Source organism: Triturus cristatus, chromosome 1_1 (assembly GCF_964204655.1).
Source record: "Triturus cristatus chromosome 1_1, aTriCri1.1, whole genome shotgun sequence".
NCBI classification, from domain to species: domain Eukaryota; kingdom Metazoa; phylum Chordata; class Amphibia; order Caudata; family Salamandridae; genus Triturus; species Triturus cristatus.
Window position 1 is genome coordinate 78773051 of NC_140579.1, and position 18773 is coordinate 78791823.

The following is an 18773-nucleotide window of genomic DNA, read 5'->3' on the forward strand; positions in this document are numbered from 1 at the left end:
CACCATTCAAGGCTACACTGAATGCTGCAGCTAAGCTCATCACAGGTTTAAAAACATGGTTATATCACTTCTGACCTTCAATCTCTGAAATGGCTACCCTCAAAAGCTCTTTCCAGCCATCAAACTCCTCTCATACCACACCCATCTACCCTAGATTGATCCCTCCTTTATATTTACCTGCTACCTCTTATATCGCTGTAATATGTTCTAGCCCTGGACTTGTGCTACATTATGTGTTCCTATTTCCTTATTTGCCATTAGTCGATGTGTATATATCTGTAAATACTGTATTTTTATTTCATATTATTTTTTCCTTCTATCGGATCCCTTTTCTTTCTACACTATTTGTAAAGTACTCTTTCGTCCAAAGGGGTCTCTTGTTCAAACTATACAAAACCCCAAAATAAATAAATAAATCGCTAAGCTAAGGAGAGGTGTGACTATTTTCAAAAGATTACAACTATAACTGATGAGAAAGAAATTAAAAACAGGCTCTTGTTTGCTATTATTAGCTATTCATTATTGTTTCACATTTTTAATGTGCACCTGTGCTAAAGTGCTGCTTACTGTTAAAGTAATGGCCTTGCATCTTTTATGATCTATTTTAGTATCAAAGAAAGCCTTACACATTATACATTCATGGCTGTGTCATAACAAAGCAGAGCTCTCATATATCTAAGTTTACTATGCATATATCCCGTCTCAAATGTAGAGGTAGCGAGTTCATGTTCTACAAGAGGCTGTAATAAGGTAGGATTCACCCAGCCCTTTACCAGTTAAGGAAGCAAGTGCAAAACGGGGGCAAACAAAACAGATTCCGCAGCAGTTTTGGCAAATACAATTCTCCCGTTCAATGTGTACCGCAGTCATAGGGAGCTTGGTGAGTTGAACTGGGTCACTCCATTAGAAATTGTAGGTACAGTTGTTTTAAATAAAAGTAGTCAGACATGAGTACAAGGAAAAGGAGATGTCATGGCACCACAGACATTTTTTTGAATTTCATATTATTTCCTTTAGACTGAACACCACTCACATTCGTATGCAGAGTTTTTCCCTTTCCATTTTGCAGATTATTTTGATTAAAAATGGCAAAGACATGCAGAATTATTTTTCTGCTGGTTAAACCTTAGCCATGTAGACTGTTGTAAAAGTTCTTGCAAACGTTGCTATTAGGAATGTAAAATCTGTGCAGAATTGTTCTTGGTATGTCAGTAAGCATAAAACCTTGAAGAGCATTGAGTGTACTCACTCTGTACATGAGCGCGCGGTGCATGGACTGCACTCAAGGGGAGGAGACCTGTGGTTGGATGAGGGACACTCTGCCACATGCCCTCCTAGGCTGAGCATATATTCTTTGACTGCTTCATCAATAGAAAATTCGGGAAACAATTTTCTAAACCTAAGTTCAGTCCACCTTAGATCCCATTCAAACGAACTTCAAGAGAATAAAATAAAATTAAATCTTTTCAATAAATGAATAGCAAAGTTGGGCAAGTGTTTTCTACACATTTAGTAACAGAAAATACACCCTTTTATTTAGCATTCAAAAAGATAGTTTATTGGATAATAATAGAACAGAAACAGAGATTTGTATTTTATTGCAAAGAGAGGTGAAAGGTCAGAGATGAAAACCCAAAGAAAGAGCCTTGGCACAGTGACCAGCCGATGCCCCTGCTGAGGTGGCAATGTGTGCTATCTCCACAGGTACATTTGCAAGGGATATGGCACATAAAATGCTCTCCATTGACCTAAGTTTTGAAGGTTAGTAACCAAAAATTGACTATTCATTGTCAAAGTAAGAGCGCTCGTCCTTGGTCAATGCCAAGCCACGTGATGACCCTCTGGGCGCCCTCTCGGTTTTCTGAGGTGTCCTCTCATTCAATGTGGGCGTCTCCTCGCTTGCTTGTATACGCGGGATGATGGTGTTGTGTTGCTCAGTGTGTTGAATTGTCCAACACATTCCATGGCTATGTTTGATGAACCCCCCTAGGAGAAGCAGAAGAACGGGAGGGGTGGTGCTATGGAAGGGGCTCCTCCTCCCTGTCTGGGCATCTTGCTGTAGGTTTCCTGGTAGATCAGCAGTTCCATAAGCAGAGACCCAGCTTCTGTCTATAGTTTCTGTTCACTTTGTTTCTCCTCTTGTGAGACTACTCTGCCATCAACCACTTCCTGGACGATGGTCTTCACAACGCGGCTTCTAACTGGATCTGGGGCTGAAACAAGAAACGAAGAGGTGAACAATGCAATGCAGGTAGTATACCTTTAGAGGAAAAGATTAGTGCATAAAGGTAAGAGAGGGTGGTGGACATGTTGGATAAAGTATGGCATTCTGATCTCATTTCACAAATCAGGCATTAGATTTTGTCATCTCCATTGCATCAATTTTTGTACCTAAATTAAACATAGGTAGGGAAATAGCTTTCTAAATTGCGCCCGAACGGTTTCATTTAAAAAAAAAAAAAAAGGCTCAGAATTAAACTGGTCAAAAGTAATCATGTCTGTTCCTCATGTAAATGTGCCTTTGTGAATTTCCTAATTTTGGTGTCTGTATCTTGTGAATGGTTTAACATTGAAAATGTGCTTCACACACCATTTCTAATAATGAGACTACACTTTAATTTTCACGTATCGTTGGCATTTGTATTATTTGAGACATTTATTCTAGACGTAAGCCCCTAACGCGAACCATCACATATGTCTCATTTGTGAGCGCTTTCAGGCTGGTGCATGTCCCATATGTGATGATAGTATTGAAAATTGTGATATAGTGCTTGTCCACTATTGCTGTTCTTGTGGTGGTGCATTTATCTTATACACAGTGACGTCAGTGCATATGCTTTATGTCATTATTTGATGTGTGTTTTTTTCCTTTTTGTAACCTTGCTAATGTCAGTACCCTGCCTGAGGGGAACATTCTACTTAGTGCATATGTCCCTTGTGAAAATTACAATGTGTATACATCTGTCTTGGGTGAACAATCTAGTGGGTGCATATACCTCACGTGGCACTAGTGCATGTGCCGGCCACATTGGAATGCTCGCTTTGCTGATGTAGCACCTCTGCAGATCATTCTAAAATTGCTACACGCCACTCCTTCGAACATGCTAATATTGGTGCATGTTCCTCATTGTTGATAAGTTTACACTGATGCATGTGCCTCTTGAGAAGGGACTAGTGAGTGAAAGTGCCTCATATGCAGGGTCTCGTGTAGAGCAAGTGCCTCATGGTCATTTTCTAGTTGGTGCACATATGTCATGTGACTATTGTCATTGGTGTTTTTCCATCATGTAACTATGAACTTTGGTGCATGTGCCACATGGGAACATCCTGATTGATGCATATGATTCCTGTAAATGTTCTAGTTGGTGCATGCACCGTGTGTTAATGTGCTAGGTATAAAGGCAGTGGTGTAAGTAACTCACGCGAAGGCTCTCCTGATGGCGAATGAGCTTTATGTGAACTTGATCGTTGCTGAATGTGCATTGCTGCCTGTATATTCTATTTGGTACATGTGCAGAATATTTACAGACATGCAGGTACAGATTCTAATACTGACCAATATTTCTCATGTAAGCATCCTGTTATTGCTGCGTGTCCCATCATTGAACATTCAATCATTGGTCCTTTTATGTCATGTGACCATACTGACCTCTGGTTCTAACATGCCTAGATCAAGATGGCTGTCTTTACATACCTTGGTCATCAGGCCCTCTCCGGAGGCAGCTTTTCTCCACCCCATAGTTAAGCAACTCTCCATGGCAAAAAGGAGTGAGTGAGTGTGTGCTTGAGGGAGAAAGTACCAAAGTGTGTGATAAAAGAAGGAGCGAGAGTGGGGCCTCTACTGCATCAGATGGATTGAGTCCAAGCTCTGCCAACAGTTGGTGGTTGCAAGTAAATTCATTCATTTATGATGAAAGAGGGAATTATAATTCCAAGAGGGAGTATTTTAATCAGGCAGTAATAAAATACATGTTTCACTTTTCAAGAGGAGGTTTTTCCAACACGTTTGTGGGGCAGTAAATAATCCTCAAACCAAAATCCCAGGATCATCCAATTATTATATTATTTCTGTTTTTTCCATCCTTTTTATTCAGTGACACATTTCAAGTGCTAAACAGGCATTTATAACTTTTTCATTTCATGCATAGAACTCATGCCAACATATCATCATAAAGCAGCAATGTAACATGTGACTCTAGCACTGTCGGTGAAAAGGAAAGTAGAACAAGATGGCCGCTTACAATGTTAACTTTAGCTTTTAAAGTTGGTAATAGGGGCCAGAGGTTACCTTGCAAAAGGTAAAACAACTAGATGAGTGCAGCATGTTGTATCGTGGGAGGGTTAAAGCCACAAAATGCGATTAGGCCTGCTTGAGCAATGCCACCTCTGTGCTTTCTAATCTATATCTAGAGACGTTAGGCAGTGCAGGACCAGTCTTTGGTCTCTGGTGGGATGGCAAGAACTACAGCTGCCACTGTGGAACTAAGTGTCCCACACACATCCTTGGGCAGTGAGGCTTTATTATACCAGGCAGAACTGCAAACAGGTGGGGTTATGGCAACAGAACCCACCACTGTCACATCTAGCCATTATCATAACGCAAAAGAGGGCACCCTTACCTTTAGATGAGTGAGAGCCAGAACTCTTGGGCTGTTGCTCGATATAGCCACTGAAAGGAAACAACATACATACACATGACTGAGAACGCGCTTGGTTTATAATCATTCTATAAGCAATGTTTGATGTCTGGTGTCATTAGTGGTTTCAAGTAAGGTTTTTGCCAAGAGCTTTCCTATGTCACTTTTTTGGGCGAAATAGGGCTTCTCTCTTCCCTGCAATGGCACCCCAGGTAAAGGTATTTGCCTGGAACCAAAATATTGCTAAAGTGTAGGTGTTCAGGATTTGCCATCGTCTTACCTGCCCTGACCGTCCAGCAGGCGCCGGTAGGTCTCAATCTCCCTCTCCAGCCGGCTCTTGATGTCCAGGAGTTGCTCGTACTCTGCCATATTGTTCTCCATCTCTCCCTTGATTTGCGCGAGCTCCTCCTCTACTTGACTGATCTTTACTTGAAGATGTGCCAGCTGGGCACAGTAGTTGCCTTCTGTTTCTGCCAAGCCGGCTTCAAGGGATTGTTTCTGCCGGTAAACAAGACAAGAAGGACAGGCGACACATGGTAATGGAGTGTGTTCTAAGTGGCACTGGGTTGTATGTCTGAGCATGATGAAGAATGGTTCCAGCCCATAACCCTGCCCCAAGTTCAGAGTAAAATACTGCAATCAGGTATGTTGAGGTGTGAAAACTCACCAAGCCTGCCTTGGATTGGGATTGAAAAACAGGCATATGCCAATGAAACACATGCAGTAGACGTTTGCGACCTGAGAGATTACTGCCTAAGCCCGAGAAGAGTCCAAGTTGCTATTAAGGCAGCATGGGAGCATGTTGAATAGATTCCAACTCTCATTTCCTATCATTTAGAACATATATATTGCATTTTCATGCAGTAGACACTGAAATATTGACCATAAAGACTGCTTGCTTACTCTCCAATTCGTCGTTACCCTCACGCTATTATTGAGAGAGTTGTGTCCCATAACTTAGGAAAGTTTGAGCACTGGATCTATGCTTTGATTTCTTGTATGATTGTTAGTATAGTTTATAGTTTATGCATGTGTACAGTTTTGTTTGTTCCTGGAAGTTGGGCTTAGTCCTTACATTTACTTAATTTACAAACATTTATTAGCTTCCCTTTTGGAGCTGTTAATGGCCCTTGACTCAGTTGCTAGAACTCTTTGGAATCTCTTTTCAGACCTATGCTGATGACATGTCATTGATTGTCAGACTAGATGGTAAATAAAGGAGCCAGCCCACACCTTCAACATGTACCTAAGGAAGGTGGCACATTGGATGCACACTGACTCCTTCTCTCTTAATGAGGGTAAAACTGAGGTTGTAGTGTTCGGGCCTGATGCTAAGTGGACCGCCAAATGGTGGCTGAAGGAGCTTGGAGATTTTCCTGTGCCAGTGCCTCCAGCACGCAACTGGGGTGTGGGAATAGACAGACTTCAATTTTGAGGCCGGTGTGGAAAATGTATGTACCACCAGTTCCAGATTATTGTATGTTCTTGATAGGTTCTTGCCTTACATACCTACATCTGCTAGAAGAGATATGAGCAGCCACTTATCACCTCTCGCAAGTACTATTGAAATTCTCCTCTAGTGGATGGGCCTAAATATCTTATCCAATGCCTCCAACTCCTGCGGTACCTTGCTGCTAGGCTAGTTGTAGGCCTGAAAAGCAAAGAGTCTATTACTGCATATTTAGACAAATGACATTGGCTGCCTGTTTACGAAAGAGGTTTATTGAAAGCGCTTTCGCTCTTTCATAAAACCATATATCAGGTAAATCCCAAGATATACGTGATGCCAGTGTTTCATTGTATATTCTTGGCAGAGCACTGAGATCTTCCAGCTCAGGCCAGGACAACGTAGTCTGGTAGTTCTCACAGCTAGAATTTGGAATTCCCTACCTCCAATCATTGGGCTACAATCGAAGCTGATGCCGTCTAGGAAAGTGGTCAAGACCAATATGTTTGACCTTAGTTTAGGAAATCTGTTGGTAATGCTACTCTGTCCCTCCCCTGATGAGATAGCTCATGCATCCTGCTTCTCTAATCTACCTTAAGCGCTGGTACACTTCTAAGGATGTGGCTGCTTGAGCTCTGTCAATGCAATCAGTCGATCAACTAACGGTAACACTAGTTGGCTACTATATGTAACATCCAGATTGGCAGATCAACGCCTGATTCCGAGACAAATGGGCTTGTTTTTGAGATTGCAAAAAATGAGATTTAAAGCCAATTCAGTGACAGTGTTCTCACTAATACTGATAAGTGCAGCCCTGCCAAATATCCCGTTTCCAAGCGTGATCAGCTGCTCCAGTCCAGAATTTGTCTTTACATTCTATGACTTGTAGGCACATTTTATCCCATTATAAAACCAGAACTACAAGCTCCAGAATGCAAAGAACTAAACATATCTGGACCAGCTACCCACTCAAGGACCTAGGAAACATGGCACTTATGTATCTGCCTTCATTCTCTTGAGAGTGACCTACTTGCTATATAAATGGTGCTTTCATCATTTTCCTGTTCCTAAAGCTCTTCCAGGAGAAATGGGGCACCTTATATGCTTGGAAAGATCTTGCGCCCTTGAAGTATCTTTAGAAAGAACTGGAATAATTGACACAACTTACCATTGCCAGAGCTGCCTGCAATTCAATTTCCAAGGCCTGGAGGGAGCGTTTCAGGTCGTGAATCTGACTCTTGCTCGACTGCACCTGCTCAACCCCGGCAGAGATTTCTTGCTTGATGGCATTGCTCTAAGAGACAGCATGGGTGTGAGTGTTAGTCACATGTCTACACATCACAAACACTGATGGATGAACTGCTTGACTCACCCTCTGCCAGTGGTAGCCATCTGTGGTGCATTCCATTACATCATCTTTCAACTGTCTCGGTCATTACAGACAGGGGTCAACCATATGCTAATTGGTATTTAGAACACACCTCCTCCCAAACCCAAGGCATCAGAATGGACCAGTCTGTGGGAACTCAGAATGGCTGGTAAGCCCTGAGTAGACTAGGTGATAATTTACATAGAGTCTGGGTTGGGACTTACTTGGCAACATCATTTATGGGCATTTCAGGGAACATTAGTTGGTTAGGCAATACCTAGGTTTCCCATCGTTCAGTCCGCCGTATCCCACAACCCGCAAGACATTCACCAAGCTGTTTATCTCCCCTCCTCACCGCTTCCAGGAAATTTGCTTCGGCATCCCGGCGATTCTTTTCTGCCATGTCCTCATACTGGCTTCGCATGTCGCTGAGGAGCTTCAGCAGGTTGATGCCTGGCGCTGCGTTCATCTCTACACTGAGTTGCCCTTGGGTTCCCATGAGTGCCTTCATTTCCTGCAGGAAGAGTAGCAACATATCAAGGGCATAAATCACAGGCAGGAAAACATGAGTTTGAAAGACTACACGGAACAGTCACCTTTTGTGCTCTTTATATAGTTGCTTTCATAGAAGTCAATTCACCAAAATGCCAATAGTAACAGAAGTGACATCATGCATAATGTGATCCCCATCAGCATCTCAAGTGTCGCCAGTTTCCCACCGTGGGCCCCTCAAGAGCCTCGTCTTAGCTGGTGAGTTGAGATGAAAGGGGCAATGATTGTGCACTTCAAACACAAACATGGTTCTTTGAACTATATTTACTTTCTTTCTCCCATTATTTTTGATCCCTCAGACCACTGCTTCCAAGAGTAGTGCCAGGGGTACCAAAGGGTTATTCTGTAGTTACAGCTGCCATCCCTAGTCGCCACTAATTCACATCCATGTTTGCTTTCAATAAAACAAATCATAACCATAACCCCATCATTGGTATCTGTGGATTACCAGACACCAAATACTCCTATAGAGCACAGTGTTGTTACTGGTTTCTAGCAGCATCTACTTTTCCAAAGGGGATATGAGTATATATTGTTTCTAAATTATAGCATTCTCTTTTTCCTTTTTAAGTGACATACTAGGCATTACCCTAAGGACATATTTTTGGCATTTTAACAGGAGCCTGTGAATTATTTTGTCTGACTTAATGATTGTAATGCTAGAATAAAAAGAACAGGAATGGCAGGGGAGAGAGGCCTGACATAAGGACAATGGTTTGCATTGATCGAAGGGTTAAGAATGTTCTTCGCAAGGAAGGCTCTTGACTACAAAGAGGAAGGGCAATTGTTGAGTGAGAAGGTTGTGAGGTGTGCTGGTAAGGAGACACAGTCTAGTTGTAGGAAACAGCTAAGATTCATTGCCTGCTGCTGACATCTGGTGTCACTGGCAACTCAGAGGTTCAAAGTCCTTTACAGCACCAACTCTGCCTTTCACTCCTTTGAGGTTAGTAAATGAAGTACCATCAAATGTGGAAATGGAATCTACTGGAGCATCTGGAGGTGTGATGTGAGAGAAGATAATGTAGTGCAAGGGAAGAACAGATACTTGATTCGAAACAGGTATGTTTGTGGAGGAAAAGACCTGACTCGGTGTGACAGGATGTGGGCCTGACTCCGGTGTGACAGGAACTGGGCCTGACTCAGGTGTGACAGGATGTGGACCTGACTCCAGTGTGACGGGATGTGGGCCTGACTCCGGTGTGACAGGATGCGGGCCTGAGTCCGTTGTGACAGGATGCGGGCCTGACTCCGGTGTGACAGGATGCGGGCCTGACTCCGGTGTGACAGGATGCGGGCCTGACTCCGGTGTGACAGGATGTGGACCTGACTCCAGTGTGAAGGGATATGGGCCTGACTCCGGAGTAACAGGATGTGGGCCTGACTCCGGTGTGACAGGATGTGGACCTGACTCCAGTGTGACAGGATGCGGGCCTGACTCCAGTGTGACAGGATGTGGGCCTGACTGCGGTGTGACAGGATGCGGGCCTGACTCCGGTGTGACAGGATGTGGACCTGACTCCAGTGTGATGGGATATGGGCCTGACTCCGGTGTAACAGGATGCGGGCCTGACTCCGGTGTGACAGGATGCGGGCCTGACTCCAGTGTGACAGGATGTGGGCCTGACTGCGGTGTGACAGGATGTGGACCTGACTCCAGTGTGATGGGATGTGGGCCTGACTCCGGTGTGATGGGATGTGGGCCTGACTCCGGTGTGACAGGATGTGGACCTGACTCCAGTGTGATGGGATATGGGCCTGACTCCGGTGTGACAGGATGTGGACCTGACTCCAGTGTGATGGGATATGGGCCTGACTCCGGTGTAACAGGATGTGTGCCTGACTCCGGTGTGACAGGATGTGGACCTGACTCCAGTGTGATGGGATATGGGCCTGACTCCGGTGTAACAGGATGCGGGCCTGACTCCGGTGTGACAGGATGCGGGCCTGACTCCAGTGTGACAGGATGTGGGCCTGACTGCGGTGTGACAGGATGTGGACCTGACTCCAGTGTGATGGGATATGGGCCTGACTCCGGTGTAACAGGATGTGGGCCTGACTCCGGTGTGACAGGATGTGGACCTGACTCCAGTGTGATGGGATATGGGCCTGACTCCGGTGTAACAGGATGCGGGCCTGACTCCGGTGTGACAGGATGCGGGCCTGACTCCAGTGTGACAGGATGTTGGCCTGACTGCGGTGTGACAGGATGTGGACCTGACTCCAGTGTGATGGGATGTGGGCCTGACTCCGTGTGATGGGATGTGGGCCTGACTCCGGTGTGACAGGATGTGGGCCTGACTCCGGTGTGACAGGAAGTGGGCCTGACTCAGGTGTGACAGGATGTGGACCTGACTCCAGTGTGACGGGATGTGGGCCTGACTCCGGTGTGACAGGATGCGGGCCTGAGTCCGTTGTGACAGGATGCGGGCCTGACTCCGGTGTGACAGGATGCGGGCCTGACTCCGGTGTGACAGAATGTGGGCCTGACTCCGGTGTGACAGGATGTGGACCTGACTCCAGTGTGAAGGGATATGGGCCTGACTCCGGTGTAACAGGATGTGGGCCTGACTCCGGTGTGACAGGATGTGGACCTGACTCCAGTGTGATGGGATATGGGCCTGACTCCGGTGTGACAGGATGCGGGCCTGACTCCAGTGTGACAGGATGTGGGCCTGACTGCGGTGTAGCAGGATGCGGGCCTGACTCCGGTGTGACAGGATGTGGACCTGACTACAGTGTGATGGCATATGGGCCTGACTCCGGTGTAACAGGATGCGGGCCTGACTCCGGTGTGACAGGATGCGGGCCTGACTCCAGTGTGACAGGATGTGGGCCTGACTGCGGTGTGACAGGATGTGGACCTGACTCCAGTGTGATGGGATGTGGGCCTGACTCCGGTGTGATGGGATGTGGGCCTGACTCCGGTGTGACAGGATGTGGACCTGACTCCAGTGTGATGGGATATGGGCCTGACTCCGGTGTGACAGGATGTGGACCTGACTCCAGTGTGATGGGATATGGGCCTGACTCCGGTGTAACAGGAAGTGGGCCTGACTCCGGTGTGACAGGATGTGGACCTGACTCCAGTGTGATGGGATATGGGCCTGACTCCGGTGTAACAGGATGCGGGCCTGACTCCGGTGTGACAGGATGCGGGCCTGACTCCGGTGTGACAGGATGTGGACCTGACTCCAGTGTGATGGGATATGGGCCTGACTCCGGTGTAACAGGATGTGGGCCTGACTCCGGTGTGACAGGATGTGGACCTGACTCCAGTGTGATGGGATATGGGCCTGACTCCGGTGTGACAGGATGCGGGCCTGACTCCAGTGTGACAGGATGTGGGCCTGACTGCGGTGTGACAGGATGCGGGCCTGACTCCGGTGTGACAGGATGTGGACCTGACTCCAGTGTGATCGGACATGGGCCTGACTCCGGTGTAACAGGATGCGGGCCTGACTCCGGTGTGACAGGATGCGGGCCTGACTCCAGTGTGACAGGATGTGGGCCTGACTGCGGTGTGACAGGATGTGGACCTGACTCCAGTGTGATGGGATGTGGGCCTGACTCCGGTGTGATGGGATGTGGGCCTGACTCCGGTGTGACAGGATGTGGACCTGACTCCAGTGTGATGGGATATGGGCCTGACTCCGGTGTGACAGGATGTGGACCTGACTCCAGTATGATGGGATATGGGCCTGAATCTGGTGTAACAGGATGTGGGCCTGACTCCGGTGTGACAGGATGTGGACCTGACTCCAGTGTGATGGGATATGGGCCTGACTCCGGTGTAACAGGATGCGGGCCTGACTCCGGTGTGACAGGATGCGGGTCTGACTCCAGTGTGACAGGATGTGGGCCTGACTGCGGTGTGACAGTATGTGGACCTGACTCCAGTGTGATGGGATGTGGGCCTGACTCCGGTGTGATGGGATGTGGGCCTGACTCCGGTGTGACAGGATGTGGACCTGACTCCAGTGTGATGGGATATGGGCCTGACTCCGGTGTAACAGGATGCGGGCCTGACTCCGGTGTGACAGGATGCGGGCCTGACTCCAGTGTGACAGGATGTGGGCCTGACTGCGGTGTGACAGGATGTGGACCTGACTCCAGTGTGACAGGATGTGGGCCTGACTCCGGTGTGACAGGATGTGGGCCTGACTCAGGTGTGACAGGATGTGGAGCTGACTCCAGTGTGACGGGATGTGGGCCTGACTCTGGTGTGACAGGATGCGGGCCTGAGTCCGTTGTGACAGGATGTGGGCCTGACTCCGGTGTGACAGGATGCGGGCACTAGTCAGCAGAAGATGTGGCGAGGGGTTGACTATTGTCTAGCAAGAAGGTGTATCTACCAAACAAAGATTTCATCAGTAGGACCATGGGTTCTGAAAATGACTGAATGATTCAAGTGAACGATAGTCCTCCCTTTCATGATATCCCCTCCACCAATCATCACATTTACAAATGCCTGTAACTTGGCCAAGGATACAACAGCCTTAGAAACAACAGAGCCACCAGCCCTAGACTTCTTGAGAGTATAACCATATATGTTCTTCTTGGAGCAAGCAATGTAATGCTGTTCACTTCTCAGGTGTCTCAGGTTTGCAATGCAAACCTGATATGATAAGCTGTGTGCCAGTGCATTGGTGTTAGGTGAATAGTTGCTTTCTGCCACACCTTTCCCTTGTATCTGTTGACTCTGCCTTGAGAAATGGTAATAATTCATACTGTTTCAAGGCAAAGTGTAAGAAATAGTTGAAATGTGTCAAATATTCTCTACATCCCTATTGCAACTTACCTTGTGATAACGAACAAGAATTCTCAGAATCACTTAGTAAAATGCTAGATCTGGAATGGAGGATTTGTTCAAAAGCACCAATTTTAGCAGGAGAATGTAACTAACATGGCTTCCCACAGTTCCTGCACACCTCAGATTTTTGTCTTAAATGCAAACTCACACTCTCCTGCATTTCCCCACCTAAGACATTTAAAAGATCCCTTGACCGCATTTCTTGTCAGGGGTTAGCAAAATTAAGTTTCTCATATGATATTGTGTGCCATGCCTTTGAAAAAAGCTCCAAACAAAATCACGAAGATTTTTTTCAAAGATTTTTCTAATACAGACATCCACAATTAAGGGAAAACTCTGATGAATCAGAAAACAAATTTCAAGGGCATGTAAAAAAAAGTTTTTAGCCTCCATCTATGTCAATACCAGCACTTTCATGTCTCTTTAGAAGTACAACAACTGCTTTTACCTCTTCATGGTTCTTCTTGAGGGCAGCCAGCTCCTCTCTTAGACTCTCAACTTCTCCCTCAAGGTCAGACTTGGATAAGGTCAACTCATCCAGCACCCTACGAAGCCCGTTGATGTCAGCCTCCACACTCTGGCGCAGGGACAGCTCATTCTCGTACCTGGAGAAAAAACATAAGTAGGCATGTGAGTAACGGGCAAAGAAAAAACACATCTGAAAGAGCAGGTTCTTACAACTGTGGCTTCAAGCAGGTAAATTAAAGATTGCAGCAGCACAGTGCCATAAGCCCTGTGGCATTTCAAATTTACAACTAAATCCATATGCTTTTTTTAAATAAAAGATGTAGAAGTACGATACTGTTGGTGACATCTATAACAAGCGACTGATAAAATGCCTCTATTGGAGAGTTATAGAATTTCTCTTTAAATACCCTTCTGGTGGTTTTGGTCTTTAAATGCTAGATCAGTTTCATACAAAATTCCCAACATGCAAGTTAGACATGACTGTTGGAAAATCAAGTCTACCAAATCCTTCAGGATAAATCATAGTTTCATTATTTTTGCAGTAAGGTAAAGAAACACAGTTTAGAGTGATGTTATGGTAAATGTACCTGCGGCTAACATCTGTGTGTAAACTGAAAGAGGAGCCCATCTGACTTGCATCATTCTCAACCAGTACCACTGAATGGCTGATTAGGTAAAACCAGGTGATTTCCCCTAGATAGAGTGTGTAGTAGACACTGTGTAAACTCTTATGGTTGAGCCATGTGACAATATGTTGCTTGAAATCCAAATATGCAAGGACAAGTGCATTTTTAGGAATGTTCTGTAAATTGACACATTTGTTCAGAATGGTTTAAGTGTCTAAATGGTGGCCTTCTGGTATTAGAACAAATCTCCATAATGTAGCAGAATCAAGTTAGTTGTGTAATGAGATTGTGTTAATCTTAAACACAAGTGAAGCTGTTCTACATTCAGAAGACATTTCTAGAGCATATATTCATACAGCATAGCTATCCAGAGAAGACGGTGCAAAGCATTCCATCCCGTCTTCCCTCATCTAAGTCCTCAGTATGCATTTCCAATAGATCTCAATGATGAGATTAATTCAAGAAAGTCACCCATCTCTGTGCTTTTGTCAATGAGCTAACCCTAAACTTGTGCTTGTCTCTTGTCTAAAGTTTATTTCACAAGTGGAATGACTAGAAAATGTAATTTATAGATAATGCCTAGCAAAATAACTACAGATATTCAAAGTCGACATCATTGCGCTATTTGTTCTTTTGAAATGTATTTGAATTGGTCATATTTCTTACATACATGCTTTACAAAGCATGGTACGGATTGGATGGTGATTGAGGGACAGATGTATCAAACAGTTTTACCCATTCTGTGTCTATGGGAAAATGTCTTCATACATCTGGCCCATAGTGAGGAAGGTGAGTGAGGTGACTAGTGGTGATTGAGATAAAAAGCATGCATAGAGTAAAGGACCCTTATGTGGCAAAAGGGTGAGATAAAAGAGTGGATGAAGTGAGGTAATCAGTCATTTGGGTGTTTGAGAGCTGAGTCCAGTGATCGGGCTCTCATCTCAAGAGCAAACATCTCTGTGACTCACAAGCTACGTTAAGGATAGAAAAAATGTTTTAATTTTGCAAATAGCAGATTTAATCAGTAAGTACATCTAGTGATTGTGTGTAAGATGTTGTAAGTGGGAGCATATCATGGATTATTTTAAATACTATTGGCCTGATTTAGAGTATGGCAGATCGGATACTCCATCGCAAAAATGACAGAGGGCCTTGTCCTCCAAACATAGTTCTGCCTACTCTACTTTGTCAGTCTTACTATCAGGTTTCCGACATCAGTGCCTCTGCTGGCTCCACTTTTAGAACACTTACTCCAACTGCCAGACGGAGTAGGCGTTGTCAGGGTAAGGGTATGATACCACACTTCTTATTTAGTGTGGACATTCTAATATCCTTTATTGGTTTCGCCTGCACAGCGTTTGCACTGTGCTTGAGAAATCTATTGTTTTTAATGTAAACTTAAAAGGGACTTACATCCCGCCTCCTCTCTTTCCTGTCTTCTCATTGGTTCCTGTGCATGCCACTTACCTTTCCTCCATTTCTATTGGCTGTAGCATATTTTCCTGCATTTACCAATGCTTGGTCCTCCTCTGCTTTTCATATCACTTTCCTGCTGCCAAAATACTGTTAACTTCTGCTTTGGTGGAACTATATTTCCATTTAGTTTTGCCGTATACACTTCCAGCATATTTATATAACAATTTTTCACCCGAGAAATTAAGTGATTTGCATAGAATCACAGGATGTTGAGTGGCCCCGTCGAGACTCGACCCGGGATCCCCAGCTCTCGAGTCAGCAGCTCGGCTCACTGCACCACATCCTCTCCACTCCCATGTTATCTGTCAGGAAGCTCTTTCCTTCTCCCAGGCGATAATTGATGAAAACAGCACTTTATTAATCACATAGGCGAAACGGATGCATTAGCAATGCTTGTTTCTAGCTTTCATGAACAGGGAAAAAGTAATGATCCCTGGGACTTCTTCTCCCAGGGTGTTTGGCCTATTAGCATTTTGTTTTTCTAGAAACAGAATCCTGCTGCTTTAGGAGTCATTCTGAATTACAAAGGTTTTCTGCATGGCTGCTTAAAAGATGTGGTGGCAGTGGCTCCTCTGGAGGCGCAGGATCACTGCGACCGCGATCTTGTAGTATGGTGGGTGGTAGTCCGGTCAGGGTGGGGGGAGATGTCCTCTGCCACCCTGATGGATGTAGGGCCATCTATGGAGGTCTAATTCAAGCCCTCAGGTTTCAAGGGATCAGTTATTCATGGTTACCAGACAAGGGGAGGTCTGGATGTGTCTGGCAAGGTTAGAAAGCGCCCATGTGGCAACGGTAATGATCTTGTCAAGGGGGAGAACACATATTGTGACACAACAATCGAAAGGCTGTTACAGTAAACACATCTACTGTAGATAAGGCTATGATAATGGATTTGCTTTGTGGAAAGGGAGGTGAGGACAGGCAAGAATACGATGCAATTCGGACAGCTCTGTCTGTGGGATTCCGGAATTGATTGACTTACTTAAGTTTGAAGTCGTCCGCAGCCAGTCTGGCATTGTCGATTTGCAGGACAATCCTGGCATTATCAGTAGATGCAGCAATGATCTGGAAGACAATAGATGGTCACAGTGGAAGGTCATGGTGCATCAGGTGAAGGGTCATTTCAAAAAGGACAATGAATTTGACCTTCAGAAAAAAATATGCAATAATCTTCCTGAAAAATAATGAAAGTGAAGTTGCATTTTTTGATTAAGCGTTTATGACAGGTAGTATCTTTACAGATATTTGGAGCAAGCACTTAGGGCCATATGTATCATTCAAATCGCAATTAGGCTTAAGGTATGTATAAAACAAAAACTGCCTCGCAAAATAAGGAATTGCAAAATTTGCGATTCCTTATTTTGCGAATGCAGTTAAGGAATCGCAATTTGCGATTCCTTAGATGGAATGTATGAGGCACCCAAGTTGTGCGAATATGGCATAAGGAATCGCAAATTACCACCAACTACAGATTGGTGGTAATTTGCGATTTCTTTAAAAAATGCAAATTTTTGCATTTTTCAAAGTGGCATGTGGAGCACACACATGCCCTTAGGGCATGTATATGCGCCACATGTGCACCCATGCTCATTTCATGGGTGCAACAGGGTGTCCTTTTGAGACCCTGGCACACTTGAAATTGCATTCTCAATTTGCGATTCTCTAATTGAGAATCGCAAATTGAGAATATCTTCCCATTCATTCCTAAGGGCCTCTAGGCCCATAGGAATGAATGGGGAGGTATTCCTTAATTGCGAATTGCAATTTGCGATTCGCAAATAAGGAATATGTGGGATTCGCAAAATTTATTGCAAATCCTACTTACATAGCGTTTTGCGATTCTCAAATAGCGATTCTCAAAAATTTGCTATTTGAGAATCGCAAAACCTAACATTGATACATATGGCACATAGTACCCAGCTCCCTCGCTCCTTTTTTTGTTTAATAATATAAGCACCACCATGCAGTATCAGTAGAAACAGTGCGGATTTGTAAATCTAGGAATTTGTGTTTCGTCTTCCCTTTACATAATGTCAGTGACACTGACTCTATTGAAGAAAACCAAGACTACAACTGAAAGAGTGGATTCCATGAACGTGTTAAATGACAGCCCGGGACTTTAAACATAGTGATGCATGGAGCCACCTGGAAGCAAATGAACGGCTCAATGGTCTCACAGCCAGGCAGTCGCACAAATTTGCTTGCCATTTATCTCAGGTAATCATGCAATGAACTACACTGCACTGCCCACTACCCTCACTCCAATGGAACTGTATCTGCATTTAAAAAAAAAATTACAATAACTGCAAATGTACAAATTAATATGATAATGTTAGACTTTTGGCTCAGTCTTAGACAAACAGCAGGGAAGATCTTAATAATCCGGTCTTTACAAGCGTTTAGTCGCAGGTTCATTCCAGGAACGTGTGGGTCCATAAATATGGTGTGTGGTTGAAATGAATTGCAGTGACGAAATAAAGAGTGAGAGTGACATGTTATACACATCTGGAGAAGAGTGTCTGTACTCTATAAAAAGCCCTATCTGGAAACTATGAGAGACGACTCCCCCGCATATTTAAAAAGTAAATAACCTAAAAAGTAAATATGAATTTCTGCATTAACAACTGCAATGCAGCAATACCAAGCAATGATTTGATCGGGTTTATCCTTATTCCAAGTTTTTAATGGTTTTAATGACTGCATGGGTGGAAAGCAGGTGGGCAGAATGACTGGCCTAACAGGACTTTCCTACCTTTTTTTGAAGATCTGCAATCATTGGATAATATCTGCTGTAGTCTTGAGGTACTAATCCTGCACGGTGCTTTTCATACCATTCCTTGATTTTGTTCTCAAGCTCCACGTTGGCACTTTCCAATTGTTTGACTTTCTCCAGATAGGTAGCAAGGCGGTCATTAAGGTTTTGCATGGTCTGCTTCTCCCCAGCAGAGAGGAGGCCCTCGTTGCTGAGATAGCCCCCGCCAGGTCCACCACCAAAGCCACCACCATAGCCCTCTTGGAAACCTCCGCCTGCTCCAACACTGCCTTGGAAGCCACCAAAGCTGGCCCCACCGCCACCACCTATTGAAACCCGACTAGAACCAGCACTATGATGGAGGTAAGACATGATGCTCCCGAAGAACTGCTGCCCTTCAAATTGCCACAGAGTAGGGGAGTAGAAGGTGCTGGTGCAATGGCTGGATTTCTGAGCCTTTATATACAAACCCTGGTGGGCGTTTCATGCCTAAGAGTAAACTGCTAAATCAACAGTTTTGTTTCCAGACCAGACTCTCCCTCTCATCACCATAGGTGCAATTAATTAATATTCAAGTCTTGTTTGGCAGATCCATTTCTCATCAAATTGCGAAAAGCCTCAGGGTACATGCTATCA

The 18773-nt window shown here is 44.9% G+C and overlaps 2 protein-coding genes across 3 annotated transcripts in view; one reads left to right on the plus strand and one right to left on the minus strand.

Annotated features, from left to right (window-relative positions):
* The window catches only part of LOC146869494 (keratin, type I cytoskeletal 12-like), a 387487-nt gene that overhangs the window by 147986 nt on the left and 220728 nt on the right, over positions 1 to 18773 (plus strand). The window lies entirely within an intron of this gene.
* Positions 1531 to 18566, minus strand: LOC146869495 (keratin, type I cytoskeletal 12-like). Of its 2 annotated transcripts, none has more exons than XM_085599994.1 (8): positions 18138 to 18566; positions 16368 to 16450; positions 13264 to 13420; positions 7809 to 7967; positions 7253 to 7378; positions 4918 to 5135; positions 4620 to 4669; positions 1531 to 2213 (listed from the first exon to the last, which is right to left on the minus strand). In XM_085599994.1, exons 1-8 carry the CDS (start codon positions 18507 to 18509, stop codon positions 2110 to 2112), a joined length of 1269 nt encoding a protein of 422 aa, XP_085456120.1. In that variant the 5' UTR covers positions 18510 to 18566; the 3' UTR covers positions 1531 to 2109. The 2 variants fall into 2 exon arrangements, with proteins under 2 accessions (XP_085456120.1, XP_085456136.1); XM_085600010.1 differs by having other exon boundaries at positions 1531 to 2207; positions 18138 to 18559.